Source organism: Schistocerca piceifrons, chromosome 1, assembly GCF_021461385.2.
Source record: "Schistocerca piceifrons isolate TAMUIC-IGC-003096 chromosome 1, iqSchPice1.1, whole genome shotgun sequence".
Classification (NCBI taxonomy): domain Eukaryota; kingdom Metazoa; phylum Arthropoda; class Insecta; order Orthoptera; family Acrididae; genus Schistocerca; species Schistocerca piceifrons.
Window position 1 is genome coordinate 1054662275 of NC_060138.1, and position 21718 is coordinate 1054683992.

Here is a 21718-nt window from a genome sequence, read left to right on the forward strand (position 1 = left end):
CTTCCAGTTCTCGCCTTTCTCCTCTCACTCACTCCTTTGTGTATGCTGCTAAGAAGCTCAGCAATGTTTTCAGTCATATTTCATGCCTGCTGACCATGGAACACTTCAACTACACTCCTTCAATTATTTGTTTTTGCCCCAAAGTAAAATAGTGGTAGACTGAAAATACTGGGGAGAGGGTGAGGGGAAAAAAAAGAAATGCAAGAGACTAGACAGCTGGAGTACATCAGCACACCAGGAGAGGGGCTGCAGGAAGGTTGCAAGTAGCAAAATCAGTGAAGAATGAAGACAGTGGGGATAAAAAATAATTGTTGAACAGAAGTAAGTGAGAGGTGTGAATACTAAAAATTAAAACAGATCTTTTTGAGGATGGGAAGAGCGGGGCTATCTTTTATGAGTTCAAGATGAGGTCTTATTAAAAAAAGGGACCAGGCAGTGCTCTTACTTACTGAGCTGTTAAGAGCTGACACACACTAGTCTCACTAGGTATGCAGGAGAGAGTGTGTTAAATTTGGAAAGTAGGAGAGAGGTACTGGCAGCTGTATGGCTGTGAAGGTGGGTCATGTGTCATGCATGGATAGTTCAGTAGGTAAGAGCATTTCTTGCAAAAAGATAAAGTTCTGGGTTTGACTCCTGGTCTGGCATACAGTTTTGATCTTGCAGGAAGTTTCATCCACTATCCATTCCAGTGGCTGGCTTCAGTCTGTCAGAATTATTTTGAGCCATAAAGTAGGGTACTATAGGTCATTATTTAAGTTGTCTGTCAACAATGTGATATAGTGTCAGATGCTATTTAGAAATCTAGGAAGCTGTCAGCTGTTTGCAATGTGCTGGTGAATAGGAGACTCCCATGTCACCTGTTGGTGTTTTATAGAAAACTGTAGTTACACTCTCTGCAGTAGGTGTGTGTAATATAACTGTAATGGATACTGTGAATAAAGCTATGTGTGTGTGTGTGTGTGTGTGTGTGTGTGTGTGTGTGTGTGTGTGTGCTGAAGTTATTGTGTTGAATCCCTTGAAGTAGTAGTATGTAGCAAACGTTTGGTACCAAAATGTGGGGGTATATCAAGAGATTAACTACTGCATGTTCATGAGAATTCTGCATTAAACAAGAAGATTTCGAGTGACTTTAATCTCAAAAATATGATCACGCCACACCACATCAGCTCATGTAGATAAGTCCTGGCGTTGCTATACTGGACTAGTACAGACATTACTGACTGCTAGTTTTGTTTATAATAATATAATATCACTTATCTGAGTGAGAGAGAAATATTGTGCAGTTGGTGTATTATTGCATAGCACAATGTGGGCTTTTTGTACTAATAGAAAATAGTGCCATCTGTTAGCAAACAGTGAACTTTTCTAAGGGTTACAAATGGTGAATATTGGACAGCAGTGTCATCTTTTAGTGACAGCAACCACTCATTATGGGGATAAGTACTACAGACATACCCTCATGGAAGTAACAGAAACCACATGCCATGACAGACACAGCCACCACAATTCTCCCAAAACTGCAACACAAGTGAACAACACTATACTTGAACACTACAAGTTTTGTGACCAGATAAATATGTGTGACATTTCTACGCCAGCAGAGAACTCAGACACTGTCAGCAATGTGTGCAACGAAACCTAGAAAAGTGGAACACTTTCTGTAGCTGAATACAAGATTTGGGTAGTGACACTGAATATGAGATCCTAACAGAAGCCTGCAAGGACTATACTGGCGAATCCAAACATACTACTTAAAAGGTGAAAGGATTTTGAGGAGAAGCATGTTCAGGGGATAAAAATACAGCTGACACACATTTACCAACTTCAACAATTTGCCAGCATGTCTGTATAGACATCAAGTTGCCTACTCTCAACATGCATCCTTCGTCAGGTGACATGGAAGCATAGCCTCGATTCTGAAAGCAATTCACAGCTTCCAGAGATGAAAACCCAGGGGTGTCAGTTATGAACAAGCATATATTCCCCCATAGATATCTAGATGGGGAAACCGAGTATCTGATTGATGGGATTGCTGTTACAGCTGACACACTTGAGCAGACAACACAGATTTTAAAATCCAATTACAGGGATAGGAACAGGCTTTTCCAAAGCCACCTTAACTTCTTGGAGAACTCAAGCATTTCTACTTTAGGCAGTCCAGAAGCTCTCAGAGCCACATGCATTGAGTGCATAAGCATATCCAAGCACTACAAGCATTGGGAGAGGATATGGGTTTGTATGAGAGAGTGCTCGCCCTCAAACTGCTACGTACTTTGTTAGAAGAAATTAGCAGACACTGGTTTATCCATGCATGAAGGCAAAAGATCCAAGAAGGGAATCTTACACACCTTACTAAGTTCTGAAATGAAGAGACAGAGGGAGCCATCACCACAAGCAAGATATGTGAAGATAATGTTCCACAAGCGAATTATGAATCCAAGGCATCTGCCTTTCAAGTGAAGGTAAAACTGAAGGATAAAAAGAAGAAGAAACTACAAAATTCAACCCCTTCTGTGTGCACTGCAAAGAAAGGGAACAGTGGGGCTGAGATTGCTAAAATGTTGCAACTTACTAATATTTAAAAGGAATTCAACACAGTAACTAACTACAGCACACACACAGATTTATTCACAACGCTATTACATTTATAAATATCTCACTCATTCCATAAATGCCACAGATGGCAGCAGAGTCTACAGTTTTCTATAAAATGTCAACATATGGTGTAAGAGTCTCTTATTCCTCAAACAGAAGGTAATGTGTGAAAAGCGAGTTCTGTCTTTAACATGAATGGTGTTTTCATAACTAATTCTTTGAGACTTTTTTTCCTCCCTCAGGAATTTCATAAATTTTGAGCTTAGAATATGCTCTAGAATCTTGCAACAGACAGACATTACAGTTATTGGTCTGTAATTCTGTGCATTTGTTCTTTGCCCTTCTTATAAAGAGAAGTGGCTGCCTGCATTCATTTACACCCATACAGATTTGTTTGGTATGTGCAAATTCTTGATGAATTTGAGCTGGAGAAGGGCGTGATTCCACTGCAAATTGTGTGCAAAATTTATTAGGTATGTCATTGGGGCCTGGTGCCTTGTTCACTTTCAGTTCTGTAAATTCGTTTTCTGCATTGTTTGCTGTTGTGTAAGAGCACAAAAGCATGTGAACACCCTAACTTTTGATGCCCTGTGGATTTATTGGTTATTTTTCTTTCAATGCTATTGAACGTAATGTAGAAGCGGTAATATGAGATACACTACATTAGATCTACCGTGCTATGCTGTATTGCTGTTCCTCTAGACTGTGTGAAACTTGGCATCAGTGTTTTGAGCACACCTTCAATTGTGCATGTTTTAAGGAACTTTTGCGCGTGCACAACTGGCATGATGTAATTGCCTTACTGGCCAAAAACTTAAGGATCTAAAAACAATGTGCACGGTTTACAGCATGCACAGCTAGCTAGCCTTTACCACTCAACTACGAGTTTACATCAATGCCAGAAGGTGGTAGCACAGTGCAGCAGACTTTTATCCCCATTTGCTTGCCATAAATCCTAGTCTACTCCCATGAAGAGAGTGAAATTTGGACCCATGTTGTGAACACTTTGGCTGTGAATACTTCATAAGATAAAAGTGAATGCTAGCACTTGACATCATAGATTCAATCTCTGTAAGGAAAATGACATGTTAAGGAACTAATTTTTTCTTTGTAAATTTGTGAATTAGTCTCATAATATGGGGATCTCCCCATTGACTGACCAATCGGAATGCAAATTCCTGTTAACAATACTACAGTGACAAATTTGGTTATAGTTTATGATACAATGTATTATTTATAAATTACTTTATTTCTTTCCACTAGACCAGTTGCTGAACGGTTGACCAAGGGGTTTGGTGTGGAACCAGAGTCTTTTGATTTAGTAACCATTTACTTCAGTGACATTGTTGGTTTCACAGCTATGTCAGCTGAAAGCACACCCTTGCAGGTGAGTGTACTTCGGGTATTGTTCTGCATCTTTCACAGTATATAATTTTTCCTAGGCAGCAGAGAAAAACTAATTTTGGATAGTGTATGATCCGACATTGACTTTAATGTTTATTTTTATTTCTGAACTGTGATAATCACAAGTGCTTCAGATCAACAAGGAGTTCAAGAACAAGATACAGTGAATTTAAGTCTCATGAAATGAGAGAAAAACGTTTTGTCTTGAATGAAAGGGAATCTCAACAGAAATTAAAACTAATGTTATTTAAGACTACAAAAAACAAATCTGTTGAGCACAATATGGTAAGTCATTAAAGCTTTTCAGAGGTTAAAAAGTTGAAGAATGGTCAAGGACCTCTCTTGAAGCCAGTTTCTTTTTTCCTCTTTAGATGGAAGAGAGTGAATAACTAAGAGTTACACATACTGTCACTTATCTCATGCAGGTTTCAGCATTCTGTATATGCACAACAAACACAAAACTTCAAATAAGAATACATTACCAGGGTCAGAATAACTAGTATCAGCCAGTAACTTCTACATAGTATACATACTAGTATTTATTTATTTGTGTTTCATCTGTTGATCACTTTTGAAGTATTAATGCTTACATTATGTAGACAAGTACGATTTATAAAAATATCTGATATTTATTTAAACATATGGCATTCAGTAACTACCATAGTAGAATATTTTAAAATGTTCTTTCACAAAATCCAAAGAACTTCTTGTCTTATGTGAAGGCTCATAATGGCACCAAAGGTTAGCGTCCAATCCCTAGCAAATGAGACAGGAACAGAGATTGCGGGTAGCAAGGCAAAAGCTGAAATGCTCAATTCTATTTTCAAATGTTCCTCTACAAAGGAAAATTCAGGAGTATTGTCCCAATTTAATGCTTGTGCCACTGAAAAGATGAATGAAATCAGTAGTAGTGTCAGCAGTGTTAAGAAACAGCTGAAACTGTTAAAATTGAACAAACAACTCAGTCTATGTGATTATGCCAGTCAATGGAATCAGTTCTGAGTTCAGTAAATATACAGAATTTTTCCTTTTTTTTCTTTTTCTTTTTAAGCTTCATTGTATAAGCTTTGTATATGGTTAACACAAACAGTAATTCTGTCTTTGCAGGTGGTGAATTTTCTAAATGATCTTTACACATTGTTTGATCGAATCATACGAGGATATGACGTCTATAAAGTGGAGACTATTGGTGATGCGTACATGGTGGTAAGTATTGATTGCTATATTAAACACACTCCTGTTATAATTATTTTGAGTAACACATCTCAATAGATTGCATGTTTAATCAACTGAGCTTCTGATGTTTTCTCTAACTAGTCCACAATAACATTCTCAACAGCACTCTGAATCCTTTCTATGCTACTGTAATTTGTCAGCTCGCTGGAAATAAAATCTCAGCTAAATAATGAGCTGCTCTAGAAAAATATAGTCTAAATATTATTGGCATAGCCATAGAAGCGGATTGAGTTGAGAAGCAAAGAATGTTTAGACATAGCCTTATTTCTACCTGACAGTTAAGTATTGTTAATCTCACTTGAAAATACTGTCAAGAGACTGTCAGTGTTTCAATTGTGCTGTTACTGTTAATCTTTGTGGTGTAAACATTAGGGCTGAGAATAAGATTAAGTTTCCTTGTGGTGACTGAAGTACTATTTCTGATTTTAATCCAATAATTTTTCTTCTGAGAACATACATAGTGTCCTTCATATGATTTGATGAAGACACTATTTTGTTAGTTTTTTTAAGAGCAAGTTAGTAAGTTAGTGAGTAAATATGCTGCAGAAGGCTGTCAGAAATTGCTTAACTCTTTTAAATAATTCATTGTACAATGACTTGTAACTATTAGTTTCTTTTGGCATACATTAGTCAAACCAGATATTGTTGTAACAATAGCCCACAATCTATTACAGAGTCAACCATGGGATTCATTTCAATAAGAAATTCTCTCTTCTGCTTTAACAAACATTGTTTACTATCTTGTGTTTCCACCATAAAATGGTACTGCTTGTGGAGGTTTACCGAATGCTGTCAGTCGTAGTATCTAGTAGGATATTTTTCAAGTTTTGTACAAACTTTGCAGTAATTATCTCTGCTATTAACCATAATTTATTACAGACCTCAGGAGTAGTTTTTAATGACTGGAAGTGCAAAGACATGTCCTGGTAGAAGTTGTTATGTAGCAATGTTAATTCACAAAACTACTGCCCCATACCTATGTTGTTGGTATGTTGTGAAATTGACTTCTGCAAATTTAAAGTACACCACGACACTCGCACCTACTACAGAAGAAAATCTTTATACAAGGATCTTGGCAGATTTGAAACAGAATTAGAGGATTTTTTGCATGCTGAACACAAGACTACTCAACTGATGCTGAAATTCTTCAGGATATTGGTCATACATTCAATGCTTTGTATGATAAATTATTAATCAGGGCTTTTCATTGTTATTGGTAATAATATGAAGAAAAGAGGGAGAGGCTTTTGAAATTTCAGTGTAATTAAAAAACATGCAACTGGCTCTAAATAAAGAAATCTACAAAGTTGGTCACTGCACCAAACATAAAATTTAACTAAAATACAGTGAGTCAGCCATGAGATATAATTCCTTGGCAGTAACAATACATGGGGGCTTTATTCTGTCAGCCTTATGTCATGAAATTTTGAACTCAATAATGAGGCACAGAATAATAGAGTGCAAACAATAGCTGAGGCACTGGTGGGCACATTTCCTTCCAAAGCATTGTCTGTTTCTGTAGTATGACTTACAGTACAGTGCAAACATCATAAAATCTAAAATACATACAGTCAGTTCTGTTTATGATAAGAAAGTTCAGTCAGTCATTCATATGAGTAAGATATATTCTCATACACGTATGTATACACATAATGTCCCATGCTTCATAATGTTAAGATATTTAAACTGTGCCCCTTTGATCACAAAAATTCCGAAATGTAAAGAAAAAGAGAGAGAGAAAGAGGATTGGCATCTGCTCACTTCCAGGTAACTATACATTGAGTAGAAATATGCTTAGCAGCACAGAAAGTTCCATGAACATTTGCACTACTTCTCTTTTTTCGCTTTAAGTACTCTCTCTCTCTCTCTCTCTCTCTCTCTCTCTCTCTCTCTCTCTCTCTCTCTCTCTCTCTTCTCATCACTACACATACACACATAAGGGGATGATGAAGAAGTAAAGGAAGAGAGACAGGTGTTCTCAGTGGCAGTAGTTAAATGAGTCACTGTTGTTGTGGCACAACATCTTCTGAAACTAGATGGCCGAGTTCGAAGTTAGCTGAGGTCATTTATGTGGATGAACATTAGTCCTCATCTCCACACACATTCCACAAAAGTAATTTTAGTACAACTGGTATATGACTTTTGTGGCTTTCCTGTATTTTATTGGGTAGGAAATGCGTGAGACTGCATCAATGTGAGAGGCGATGGGGGTACTTGACAAGTGTTTCACTGGAGTCAGCAGGGCAATGATGTATTGTGTGCAGGGCAGGGAGAAGGGTGATATTCAGATGAGCTAGGACACTGGATTGATTGAGTTATCAACAGAATACTACTTTGGGTGAGGAGTATAGTATTTTGGTAAGATATCCTTCATTTCATTGTATGATGAGTATATTTAAAGCTGTGGTGTGCTGTTACATTGGTAAAGGAACCACTTATCATTCAGATGCAGATGTTAGGTATTTTTGTTTATTGTTTATAGAGGCACCATTTTTAGTTTGTTGAGGTGTATAAGTAGATACAGAAGCAAAAGATATGCATGGACATGTAAGGCAGTTTACTTTGCTTAATAATGTAAATTGCAAACTTTTTCAGGTACAAGACCATATTTACAATGGTGTAGCCCAAAAGTGTGGTTTTAGTTGTACTGTCCACTTTTGGCACATCAAATATTTCAGAGGAAAGTTAAATTAATATTTTTGCTACATAGTATCTTGTGAAATACACTGCCTGACAGAAATGTTAAGCACCCTGAAGGGAAGGAAGAAATGAAATGATACTTTGTGTTTTGAAAGGATATGTGATTTTATTTCAGTGATTATGAAGTCGAGTCAAATTTACAAAGAACTTGGCAGTATGAGCCCATTTATTAGTTGAATCCCCTCTGGCCTGAAATCATGCACTGAATTGGTTGGGAAGGGTATCAAAAACTGTTGCATTGCCTCCTGAGACAAGTTGGTCCACAACTGTTTTAACTGATTTTCAGTATCCTGGATATTGGCACTGAGGTGGATTTGTCCTAACTAGTCCCATACAGGTTCTATCAGAGACAGATCTGGGGATCTTGATGGCCATGTGAGCATCTCACTATCATACAGAGAGTTCAACACATGCCATGTGTGGACGAGAACTGCCTGTTAAAAAATGGCACCAGAATGCTGTCACCTCAGAGTTAACATGTGAGGATGCAGGATGTCTGTGATGCAATGTTGTGCCATCAAAGTTCCCCCAGTCACTACCAGCCATGCTGAAGTTATACCTGCTGGGTCACTACACCTTGATGTCAGAAGTAACACAGCTGTAACTCTCCGAAGTATTGGAAGAATGGGACCTCTCCCAAGGTCACTGCCATACTCACCCATGATTGCCATCAAGTCTTGAGCAGAACCATGAATCATCACTGAAAATAATGCAAGACCACTCATCATCAGTCCATGTTTCCCAGTCATGACACTAATCCAAAAACAACCTTCATGTTGTGGTATTAACAGCAGCCTACAAATGGTATGATAATTCTCTAGTCTGGCTGTCTAGTCTCTGACCAATGATGTGGGATGACATACTGTTGCAGAGAGTCCACTACTTGTTCTCAGATGGCAGGCACAGGTGTGAAGTAATTATAATGTGCCTGTTGCACAATATGGCAGTCTTCCCAGATGGGGGGGGGGGGGGGGGGGTCTGACATGGTTGGCAAGAATTGTGATGGTGAGTATGCCTGCCCTTACATTCCCATGCAGTCTGACATCTGAATGCCTCATAAATCCTGATACTGCACGTTTGAGCAACTGGCCGAATGGAGATCAACAAAATCTGTCAGGTGGTGATAATGCAGTCACACATGAGTATGTGCCATATCCATGTACTTCACAGTGACCATTCAATGTGTGATGCTGTTCATACTCCTTATATACCCTACCGGGTCTGGAAGCAACACTAAACATGAAAATCACAAGTAAGCTCTGGTGACTGTTAACATATCACACAGAATTGGAACTCTAATCATTAACAAACCCACCAATGGTGTGTCTGTTTATAAAGTTATACTTATGTCCAACCAAGACTTCTGGGTGCTTCACTCTTTTGTCAGAGATTCTATATTACTGTGAACTAATGACAAAATACATTCAACTATTTGTCTCTCTAGGTATCAGGTCTTCCCCTACGAAATGGTGATCGCCATGCAGGAGAGATTGCATCCATGTCTCTAGAGCTTTTAGAAGCAGTGAAGCACCACCAGATTGCTCATCGACCAAATGATGTTCTTAAACTTAGAATAGGTGTACATACAGGTAGGTAGCAATAATTTAGATGACATTAATTTTGTAAGGTCAGTGGAGGACATATTAGTATAAATTAATTTATATTCTTAAATGATGTGCCTCTGGGTGTTTTGCTGAGTTGTATTTTGATGACTGACCCAGCTGTCTTCTTCATGTGCAGTGAGTTTTGCTCTTATGTGTATTCACTGCCTGGACTCCAAGCCGACTGTGAACTATTGTTTGTCTTGCACTACTATTTACAAATGACTTTGATACCTGTTGCCTACTAAGTCCTTTGGTGCTTTTCTGTTTTTTAGAGCTTTTATTGGAAAATAAGTAAGAAACACTCCCCACTTCCACATACTCTTAAAAATAGCTAAGTTGTCCTGGCTGTCTACAGTGTCGTGACCCCTGCTGAGCTGCTGTGCCAGGACAACATTGTTAGCCAGGAGGAGATTGTAGCCATGCATGTTAATCTCTCTAGGACTTCCCAGGATGGAATATAACAGCCATCTACCAGAATAGGATATTACTTATGAAGTATGGGAGACACTGAGCAGCAGATAGGCATATAAAAAAGGCTATTACAGTCTCAGACATACTTACACTACAAAACCAGTAAAGTAAATTGCCCCTCCCTCTTCTGTGCCTCCCCCTCCACCCCTCCCTCCCCCCCCCCCCTCTCTCTCTCTCTCTCTCTCTCTCTCTCTGTATGTCTGTGTGTGTGTGTGTGTGTGTGTGTGTGTGTGTGTGTGTGTGTGTGTGTGTGTGTGTGTAATGCTGCAATGTAGAGGGTATGGAGCCACCAGTCTCTTAGGAACAAAAATAACAGGAGATTTAAATTAGCAAAATAATCATATATGAAAGGCTCAGAAAAAAATACTATGCACACAAGAAGAGTTATTAATTTCACTGAAATAAAAATTTATTGCATAAATCTAGGAAAGGGAGATGGGTCAACAGTGTGAAGATAAGAGCATGCCAGGAGTACATCAAAAGTTTGAATAGTTGCCCTTAGCATGACGTAATAAATAAAAGGAATAATTTTATCAGGAAGAAGCGGGTGATCCAAGAATACTGTCAGTGTTTAATTACAGAGAATAGAATGACTTTGAAGTCAGAATGCATGGTTTCTCCATTTACAAGAAAGGCAGTGAGCAGACTTTACTGCCGCACCCATGCACTATGTTCTAAATGTAGGCTATGGTGATGGTGATTGATGAAGTGCATTTTTGACAAGTATTGCATTTTATTTGCCACAAGTGGGTGCTTGACCAACTGACAGTGATTTCTATTTGTAACATTTCCACACTGATGATCACATGACTGCTATAATAAGCATTAGCACAAGTTCTGTTCAAGCATTGTTTTGGAGGGTATACGAGTTCTGTTCAAAAAATTCCGGAACATTTGTAATGTCACCAATGGTGTGTTGGAGCAAAATGCGGCTGGCGTTCCTGGCACACACTTTTGTTTAATGTCTAACTGCTGGAAGTTTCACTGTTGTATGTCTGTTAGTTAATGTTCAGTGCTGCATTGACTAGAATTTTGTGTCACACAGTTTGCGAATTTTGAGATGGCAGAGTTAGAGGAGCAACGCATCTGCATTAAATTTTGCATGAAACTCAAGAAAACCTTTACAGAGACACACCAAATAATGCAGAAGGCCTCCAGTGATGAGTGCTTAAGCCATACATGGTGTTACGAATTGTTCACTTGGTTTAAAAATGCCCTCATTCAGGACACCCTTCGATGTCTACTGCTGATGCTCATGTCAGGAATGTCAATTGTTGGTACATGACTATTACGAAAAAAACGAAATCATAGTGCTGTCCCATCCTCTGTACTTTCCAGACTTGGCTCCTGCGAACCTTTTTTTTTTTTATTTCCAAAGTTGAAAACCCCCCTTGAAAAATACGAAGATTTTCAATGCTAGATGAGATAAAAGAAGATTTGCAGACACTGCTTTGTGCGATCCAGCAAGAGACGTACAAGAAAGGAGACCATGCACGATAAGTAAAAGGTAAGTGTAGAAAAGTTTTGTAAGTGAAGTTCCGGAATTATTTGAACAAACCTTGTTCACTCCTCAGTGACGAGTTCATCAACTGATTGTGTGGTTGTGAGAGGACAATGAATGCATGTCTGGAACTAGACAAACTTTCATCATGATCGTGGGGTGCCATCTATTTCATAGAGGCAGCAAGACAGAATTGAAAATGAATGGAGAACACCAAACAAACTTTTGTACGCATCGGTAAGGAGCTCATGTTGGGCTCAATAAGGAGCTCATGTTGGGTTAGACCCATGTGGACCACAGCTTGCAAAAATAGACTCTAAAGAAACACTTCTGCATTGTATGGTGGCTCCACTCACATTGCTTTTTCCTGACTGACAGTCATGCATGTCACACTGTTTCCAGAATTTTGCCTATTGGTTAGTGTGCATGATGGCAAACACCTGATGCAGCCAGCTTGTGTCAACCATGAGCAGTTCTGGCTCATCCTTGCATTTTTGTGACGCAGTTGCAACAACTTTATCCTGAACAGGACAGCAGACACATTTGGAGCTGTTAAATGAATGGAAGGTATAGGAAAAGAAAGCAATTTGAACTGATGTTCAAAATACACAAAATTGTAGACATTTCCATAGATTTCCTGATAAATATTATTGTCAAACTGTTGAAGCACACATGAGCTGACAAAATAAGAACTATCACATGTTGTGTCTGGTATTCCCTGTTTGTAAATTGTCACTTAGACCAATATACAGAAGGATATCCATTCAATATCACACTCAGTAATAGAATAGAAAAGTCACTAAGATATCTTCTTGGCATTTTTATTATGCCACTGAACAGACAATAAAGAACTAACAACAACAAGAAAGGGGATACAAGTCTGCAGCAATAGGAATGATTCACAGAGAAATAAAGTTCTTAAACAAAGTTCCATAGTGGGCTAGCAAAGTTCTCTTATCAATTCAGCACCAGAGTAACATTGAGTGTCTAAGTCCCACAGTACATAGTTCACTGACTGTAACTAATCTGGAAGTTCATGCAGATACTGAATGCAACTTGGCTATGCACTGTTTCTGAAGAAAAAGAAAGAAAGGGAAAAAAAACATTACAGTCAATGACTAGTGATGGCTTCTCGTGGTGAAAGCTTGCCTGCTCCTCATCATACTGCTCTGTGAACAACCAGCCTCTTGCTGGGCAGATGGATACTTGTTCTGTGCTCTAGTGGATGCATGATTGGCATAAGCAAAAAGTTACGTGACTGTCATGCCAGAGGTGGTGATGTGAGTGCCACTGGTGTTTATGTTGGTGCCATGGTTATCTGAGGACCTGGCCATGGCTAGCTTTTAAATGTGTTGTCATGACAGCCTGTACATACTGGTCTTTATGTTTATTTACAAATGGTATCAGCCAGTTAGCATATTGAGGTCACCAGTGGACTGTGTTGACGAGTACTTTCAGACCCAGGATACAGCAGATAGCGTACCTTTATAGTCAGTCAATTATTCGAGGTCTATTTCCAGAAAAGCTGTAGTATGTGGTAATAATATTGCTTTATAAAAGTGGAGACAGGTGTGTGACCATTAATCATAGACACGTCTCACTCCTTCTCATATTCTTAAGATTTTTTTGAGCTGTCAGTCCAGTCTGGCATCCTAAAATGTTATGGATATAAAGGCATACAAGGGATCCCACCTTAATAAAAAGTAAATGGTAAATCATATTGGCAAATGATAAAATGAAGATAACTTAACAATTCTTGTAATTAATATTGCATAGATTACTGTTAGTTATAACTAGTTAACATTATATTTTACAGAAGTGGCCTGAAGTGGGTGCTTCTATTTGGTAATAGTGATGGAAACAGCTGAGTGAAAATAATCAATTCAGTCAGTTGTTGGAAAACAACTGACTCATTCAATTGTAATTTTATGTATAAGTTGAATGATTCATTCATTCTTTTACATGAAACTGTTGTTGCAGACAACCAAATGAAAACAATCAGTTCTGTTAGATGTAGTTTTACGTATCATTTGGATTATTATTTATTCATTTCTTTTGAATAAAACCAGTCTACACAAGCAATCAAATGAAAATAATTGATACAGTCCATTGCAGTTTTGAATACTGAGTGCGTTATTAATTTTTCCTTTTCTGAATCTAAGTCTATGCTCTGCAAACCACTGTGAAATGCATGGCAGATATAAATGACCTTTTTTTTTAACAGAAATTAGTATCACTTGTTAGGCCTTCTTCCCATTCCATTTGCATATGGTGCATGGAGCACATGAATAATGATTGCATAAATTCCTCTGTGTGCACTGTTGATTAAATTCCTGTGCATGGACTGTAAACAGTGTTGGCTTGTTTTGTGATTCCTATGGGAGCAGTAGATAGGGGGTTGTAGTACATTCCTAAATTCCTTGCTTAAAGTGAGTCCTTAAAGTTTTGTAAGTAGGCTTTCATGGGTTAGTTTGGCCTTATTTTTAAGCATCTGCCAGTTCAGCTTTTTTCAGCATCTCCATGAGTAATTGTGTACTGACCAGACTAATTCTTATTTTCATCATTTACACCTGATTAATATATTGCTATGAATTAAGTTTATCCTGATACCATTAAAGTGTAACTAATTAAGCTGATGTATCATTGGGTGTACAAAGCTCAGCCCAAAAGTTATCTTAGGGTTATATGAAGAAGAAAGAAACATTGCCAAATTATAGCATCAGATTGTGTACTGCTTTAATGAAAAAGTGTCGTGATCTTCATAAATTAAAAATCATTTAAGTCTAGGACCTAAAAATTTATGTAGCCACACTATGTGATCAAAAGTATCTGGAAACCCACAAAAACAGAAGTTTTTTCATATTAGGTGTATTATACTGTCACCTACTGCCAGGTACTCCATATCAGTGACCTCAGTAGTCATTATACATCGTGAGCGAGCAGAATGGGGTGCTCTGTGGAACTCATGGACTTCGAACATGGTCAGGTGATTGGGTGTCACTTGTGCTATACATCTGTACATGAGATTTCCACACTCCTAAACATCCCTAGGTCCACTGTTTCCAATGTGATAGTGAGGTGGAAATGTAAATGGATACATACAGTACAAATGGGTACAGGCTGACCTTGTCTGCTGACTGACAGAGACTGCAGACAGTTGAAGATGGTTTTAATGTGAAATAGGCAGACAACTATCCACACGTGAATTTTAATATTTTTTCCAGCGAATTGACTGTTCAAACAAATTTCGGGCTTGCAGCCAGTCATCGTTCAATACTTCACATGATATTTCAACTGGGCACCTGCCAGTCGTCTTCAGGTGAGCCGTCGCAGACTGGCAAAAACGTACTCTGTTCCGCAATATATAGCATACAGTAACTATTCTGCGCATGCATCGAAAACTTGGTAGTTGAATCACACTGCCCACCGGCAGCGCCCTCGCTGGTGGAATAGCAGAACTCAGTCGCCCTCTGCGTTGCTGTTTGCCACGGCCGTCGACGTACTCTGTCATGTTCAATTTGAGCAAATCATGGAGATGGTGGGATTCCATGCACTGTCCAGCTGGTAGCCGCTGTCACGGCTTAACACATTTTCCGCCAGTCGTATTTCTACGGATTCTTTAATAATGGTGTTTCAGAAAGATGTTGCTGTGGACAAAATCATTGTTTTCTCATACCCCATTGAATGTCCAGTAGAAATACAATGTTCAGCAATAGTGGACTTGCTTGGCTGCAAAAGGCGGGTGGAACATTGATGTTCAGTACAGCGTTCTTTCACGGTGCATGTGGTTTGACCTATGTAAGCCATACCACATTGGCACGGTGTCTTGTAAATTCCGGCCTTTCGTAGTAACAGATTGTCCTTAACTGATCCCACAAGGTCCGCAATCTTCGATGGTGGGTGGAAAACCACTTTTACCTCAAATTTTCGGAGGATTCTTGCTATTTTAAACGAAGTGTTGCCAACGAAAGGAAGAAAAGCTAAAAATTGTTCCGGCATGTTCTCCTCTTTATTCACTTCCTGCTTGTTAGTTTTGACTGTTAGTGCCCTGTTAATCTGCTGGATGGAATACCCATTTTCGCTGAATACTGTCTTTAGATGGGCGAGTTCTTGAGGTAAGCTATCCAGATCTGAGACAGCATGAGCTCTATGAACAAGTGTTCTAAGCAAACTCATGGTTTGCGATGAGTGATGGCAACTCGATGCTTGCGGGTACAAATCAGTAGTGGGTTTCCGGTAAACTGAATGCCCTAGAGAACCATAATTCTTCCTTCGAACCAGGACATCCAAGAAAGGCAAACAACCATCTTTCTGTAGTTCCATGGTGAACCAGATGTTGCTATGAATGGAGTTGAGGTGATGTAGAAACTCCATTAATTTATCTTCTCCATGAGGCTACACTATGAAAGTTTCATCCATACCGCCAAAAAACTGTTGGCTTCAGGGCAGCTGATTCAAGCGGGCACCAAAGGAGACAGGAGGCTACCCATGGCGCCACCGCCTGTCTGTTCAAAATATTCTTGATCAAACATAAAATAAGTTGAGGAAACAGCGTGCCTGAACAAAGCAGTGATATCAATAGGAAAAATGTTACCAATCAGTGTCAAAGAATCTGCAAGAGGAACTTTTGTAAAAAAGTGAGACCACATCAAAACTTACTAGAAGGTCTACACTGCTAAGACGAAGAGCCCCCTGTCTATTGATAAAATCAGCTGAGTTTTGTATGTGATGTGAGCACTTGCCTACGAAAGGTCTCAGTAAGGAAGCAAGATGTTTAGCTAAATCATATGTAGGAGCTCCAATGTTGCTCACTATTGGACGCAGAGGAAGACCCTCTTTATGAATCTTTGGAAGGCCATACAGTCTTGGAGGTACACAACCATGTGTAGTGGTATTGAAAGCTGACAAAGGTAATGCAACTGTTTTGTTACCTCGTGGTGTGTATAAAGATAAGATGTATGGTCTGCTATAGGAGGACTGATTATGATCCTACAGGACGTGTGCAACGGAAAACTTCAGCACTATTAAATTCCTCCTCCTTACTGCAAGATACCATCAAGAGGTTTCTTGGAATTACCAAGGCATAATCTTTATAGATTACTTGGAAAAAGGCAGAATCATAATTGTGTCTGATTATACTTGGTTGTTGGTTTGTTTGAAACTTGCATTGGCTGAAAGAAGACCAAAGCTGGTACGCAAAGAACTACTCTTTCACCAGGATAAAGCACCATTACACAATCAGTGGTAACAATGGCAAAAGTACATGAATTGAGCTTTGAACTGGTTGCTCATCCAACATGTTCATCAGACTTAGTCCCAAGTGATTTCTTCCAGTTTCCTAACTTGAAACTTTGGCTTTCTGGGAAGAAATTTTCATCAAATGAGGAAGTGATGGTTGCAGTCAACAAGTATTTGGCAGAGATTGACAGAACCTATTTTTATGATGGGATGAAAAGGCTGGATGATCACTTGATCAAGTGTATATCCCTCAAAGGAGATTATGTCAAGAAATAAGGTGAGTTGTTTGTGAAACAAACATTTCTTTATGCTGTTTCACCAGACTTACTAAACCACCCTCACACAAATGACACCCATGCATACAAACTTGTTTGCATTTAGCAACCTGTGAAAAGTAGCAGGTATAGTATTTCATGGGTATGAAGAAGTGCTGTTCGCATTCACACATTGGTACTGAAATTTCATAGTTAATCCTGTCTCTGAACCACTGGGAATGACAATTGGTCACATATGACCTCTGGCATATTGCTCTTTTTGGTATTTATTAAATCATAATTATTCACTGCCCTCATTTATTGTGTGTCATCACTGTTATTGTCATTCTGATATTTGCTTTTTTATTTAATTCCAATAAATAGTTCTTATTTCAGTTTCTTGTCCATTTTCATGAGTATTGTTTCCTTAATGGTGAACTTTGTGCCTGTATCAAAATGCCAGAATGCTCAGGGGCATGCGAATCACCAAACGACAATGACCCTTCAGTTAGCGCACCAGAATTTGAATTCCAAACATCCCGTGCTTGGAATGCGAAGACCGTAGCAAACCAGTCACTGGTGCAGATGTTCACAGACATGAGTGGAAGCGACATTGAGTTCAAATGAAAGGCTGTGGAGAGAAGATAGGGAAGCACCTGAAAAAACTGCGAGAGCAGAGATTTACTAGTGTGGATGCAGCCACTCACCTGATGCCACCACCCCACCTACTGGTGTGACCAAAGGCCACCACGCCAAAGGCTGCACTGATTCTGGGAGGTACACAGTTGAAACGAGTGCAGGTAGCTGAGCAAAAGCTCAGAAGCCCAGTCAGGAATGACATGGCCCTGTCAGAAGTCTCTGCCCGACGGCATAATTGAAGACTTGCAGCTGATGACCCCACTGAATAGAAGGACAAAGGGCAAGCCTAAGATAAATTCTATACAATTTACAGTATACAGTATCTGTACCAATGATTCATGTTCTGAAACAATATTAATAATAGAAATTTGAAAAAAAATTAATGTTGATAACAAATATTTTCACAAAAAATACTTCCAAGAAGTGACAGTATATGCTTAAAAAAACAAGCAATTAAGTCAACAAATAATTAAAAAATATTGTATCCTATATGCTTTCTGTTCACATCATCTCAGCATTTACCGAAAGAGAATTATCAGTGATGGGTGCAAACCAACAGGAAGACAGTGACAGATCTTCAATCTTTTTTTATTTAAACATAAATTTACTATGTAGCACCAGTTATTAAACTCTTTAAACCAACCAAAAATTTATATTTAACCACAGAAGTATGGAAAACTTGTATCTAAGTAAATAAATACACAAAGATGATGAGACTTACCAAACAAAAGCGCTGGCAGGTTGATAGACACACAAACAAACACAAACATACACACAAAATTCAAGCTTTCGCAACAAACGGTTGCTTCATCAGGAAAGAGGGAAGGAGAGGGAAAGACGAAAGGATGTGGGTTTTAAGGGAGAGGGTAAGGAGTCATTCCAATCCCAGGAGCGGAAAGACTTACCTTAGGGGGAAAAAAGGACAGGTATACACTCGCACACATTCACATATCCATCCGCACATACACAGACACCATTTTTCCCACAGACATTTTTCCCACGTGGAATGTTTCCCTCTATTATATAAATAAATACACAAATTTAGAAAATACTTAATTTTTAGAAGCATAGTTTTTTTTATATCTTTTTGAGATAAAATACATTATTTATGCCCAAAAAAAAGTTGGCACCTAGTCATGGTTCACGTATAGCTGAATAGACTGAATGAGTATGTAAGTGAAAACACTCAAATCCGGAGACTGAGTGACAACATTCGTGTAACTGATGTCATCGTCAGAGACTTGTGCTCAGCTAGTTGTTTCACATTGACTGAAACCACTCAAGCCTGGAGTGTGAGTGAAAAACAATCATACAGCTGATGTGGCCACAGGGACTATTTCATTTGATTGTTTGATTTGACTAAAAAAATTGGTAAGAAGGGGGAGGGGGGTGCCAAGCAATGGGCAAATCAGCTGTGAAAACCAGTTGGCTGTCCCATTGTCTGGTAATGTACAAGTTAACTTGTTCCGCATCTCTGAAGGCTTTCCCTCATGATACAGTTTATGGAACAGATTGTATGAATGTGAAAGAATGAATTTATCAATGGCGATGCTTTAAAAATACTTGCTGCAAACTTTATTTTTTACAGTGATTGAAGAATATAGTACATTTAATTTATCAAACAATGGAAACGCCAGTTAGGAGTATCAACAATTTAGGAAAAAGACAGTTTGCTACTTACCATAAAGAAGACATGTCAAGTTGTAGACAGACACAATTAAAAGACACTCACATATAGCTTTTGGCCACAGCCTTCATAATAAAAGACACACACACACACACACACACACACACACACACACACACACACACACACACAAAGCAAGCACACATACATACGACTGCCAACTCCAGCATCTCGGGCTGGAATGCAGCATCACGTGAGATGCAAGCAGCAATATGGAGGGGGCTTACTTGCAGCCCTCTGCCATGTGTCCACCCATCTTTCCCTGCTCCTTTTCTTTATTGCTCCCTTTTTCCCCACTTCCCTGCCCCACAACCTCCTGATGTTGTGCCTGTGGCAGTCTAGTCCCTGCACACTCCACTGTCAGCGTTTGTCTCTCTTCTCACCTGTACATTGCTATCCTTTCTCCTTCCCTACCCCTCCAGATTGCTGTTTGCATCCCACGTGATACAGTATTCTATCCCGAGATCCTGTAGTTGGCGGTTGTGTGTGTGTGAGATGTGCTTGCTTGTGTGTGTGTTTTACTGATGAAGGCAGTGGCCAAAAATTGTGTGTGAGCGTCTTTTAATTGTGCCTGTCTGTAACTTGATGTGTCTTCTTTACGCTAAGTAGCAATCTGTCTTTTCTGACATTGTTGATATCTTTACATTTAATTTACAGTGTTTACTTTGCATTAATGTTGGTTTGCTACAGCTTGTATCTTGGGACATTTTCTATTCTTTTGTGTGACTTGTGTTTATGAAGAAAAGAACTTTCCAGTCAGACAGGTACATTATCTCTTATTCAAAAATTTTCTTGCAGGTCCTGTTGTGGCAGGTGTTGTGGGACTCACTATGCCACGTTACTGTCTATTTGGTGACACAGTTAATACGGCATCACGTATGGAGTCCAATGGGGAACCTCTCAAAATACACATTAGTATGCAATGTCATGAAGCTCTTGAGAAGCTAGGCGGATACATCATTGAAGAAAGAGGCATGGTTTACATGAAAGGAAAAGGCGAAGTAAGAACATTCTGGCTGGTAGGAGCAACAGATAAAGCCATTCAGAAACGAGAGGTAAGACACTTTCATTTGTGTTTGAAATATTATGATGGTAGTTCCCTTATTGGCTGATTTGGTGTATTGCACATTTTTGCAACCTGAGACAGGAAGTAGTGTGTCATGTGATTTTTGTGCATTTGTTACATGAATTATGAATCTACATTGTTGAACAGTATCTACAGTGATTATGATCTAAGTAATATCATCTTCAAATAAACTTCAGTTTACTTGTGTTTAGCCAATAAACTGAAATTTTCTGTTGTAGTTATGCTATTGTGCATATTTTACTAGCATTAGCACTCATTTTTTTATAAATACTGTTTTCTATTCATAACTTATGCATATGGTTCACAACAGATAATGATGAAGTACTGACAAGCTTTTAATACCAGTTCTGCATAGAAAGATTTTCTTTTGATGACTAGTACACACCACAGTGTATTCCATACATGACCACATCTGTAGAACAGGGTAATCTGCTTTCTCGAGGATCACACTGATTTATTTTTCTAATGTGTTTTGCTTTTTCTGTTTCCTGGTGAACAGAATAATAGTTCCAGTGGAAGCAGCTTGTGATCTTCTCATATGCATCCACTGCTTGCACTGATTTTAACGCCCTATTATACAATATGGCACCTGTTTCAAACCCACTTTATTTACCTCTTCACTTTATTAAGAAACTGAAATTAAAAAAATCTTTCAGCTGCACTATAATGGTATTCTTTTCCTCTTTGTTAAAAACTTATGACATCCTTAGCATGATGGAAACCTGAAAGGAAGAAGATACTGAAGTTGTCTTTCCAAAGGATTGACAGCAGGTCCCCATGTGAACAGGATGATAGCCTTCAATTTCTTGGTCAGTCAAAAATTATATCACCTTACTCCTTATAAATAAGCATCCTATGCTGCCTTAGGCATCTGATACTCATACTGGAAATAAGGAATTTGTACCACACATTGTAATTATGCTGTGAGATAACTTGCAGTCTGTAAAGTCAATGTAACAGATGTGATTCGACACAATAACTGTTCACAAAGAGTTATATAATATGACTGGTCCCAGTAGTGAATAATTAAGCTAAGTCTATCTGAACGAAAGTTTTGTTTTGTATTCACATCACTAATCACATCAGTGATGTGTCTTACTCACCATAGTCAAAAATTGATGCACTAACTCATTATTAGGTACAGAAAGCAGTGCCATAATGTTCCCTACACCCTTTTCCCCCCTCAGCCTTCTGACAGGTTTGATGTTGCCTGCCAGAGCTTCCACTACTGTGCCACTCTCTTCATCTCAAAGTAGCACTTACCCCAAATGTCAGTTATTTGTTGGGTGTATTCTGATCTCT

The 21718-nt window shown here is 38.7% G+C and overlaps 1 protein-coding gene across 1 annotated transcript in view; it reads left to right on the plus strand.

Moving 5' to 3' along the window:
- Positions 1-21718, plus strand: part of LOC124742567 (receptor-type guanylate cyclase Gyc76C-like) — a 376341-nt gene that overhangs the window by 348708 nt on the left and 5915 nt on the right. Inside the window, exons 17-20 of the mRNA XM_047248805.1 lie at positions 3859-3982; positions 5107-5205; positions 9380-9524; positions 20128-20384. Of these exons, the coding sequence (XP_047104761.1) occupies positions 3859-3982; positions 5107-5205; positions 9380-9524; positions 20128-20384 (625 nt within the window). The remainder of the gene's footprint in view (positions 1-3858; positions 3983-5106; positions 5206-9379; positions 9525-20127; positions 20385-21718) is intronic.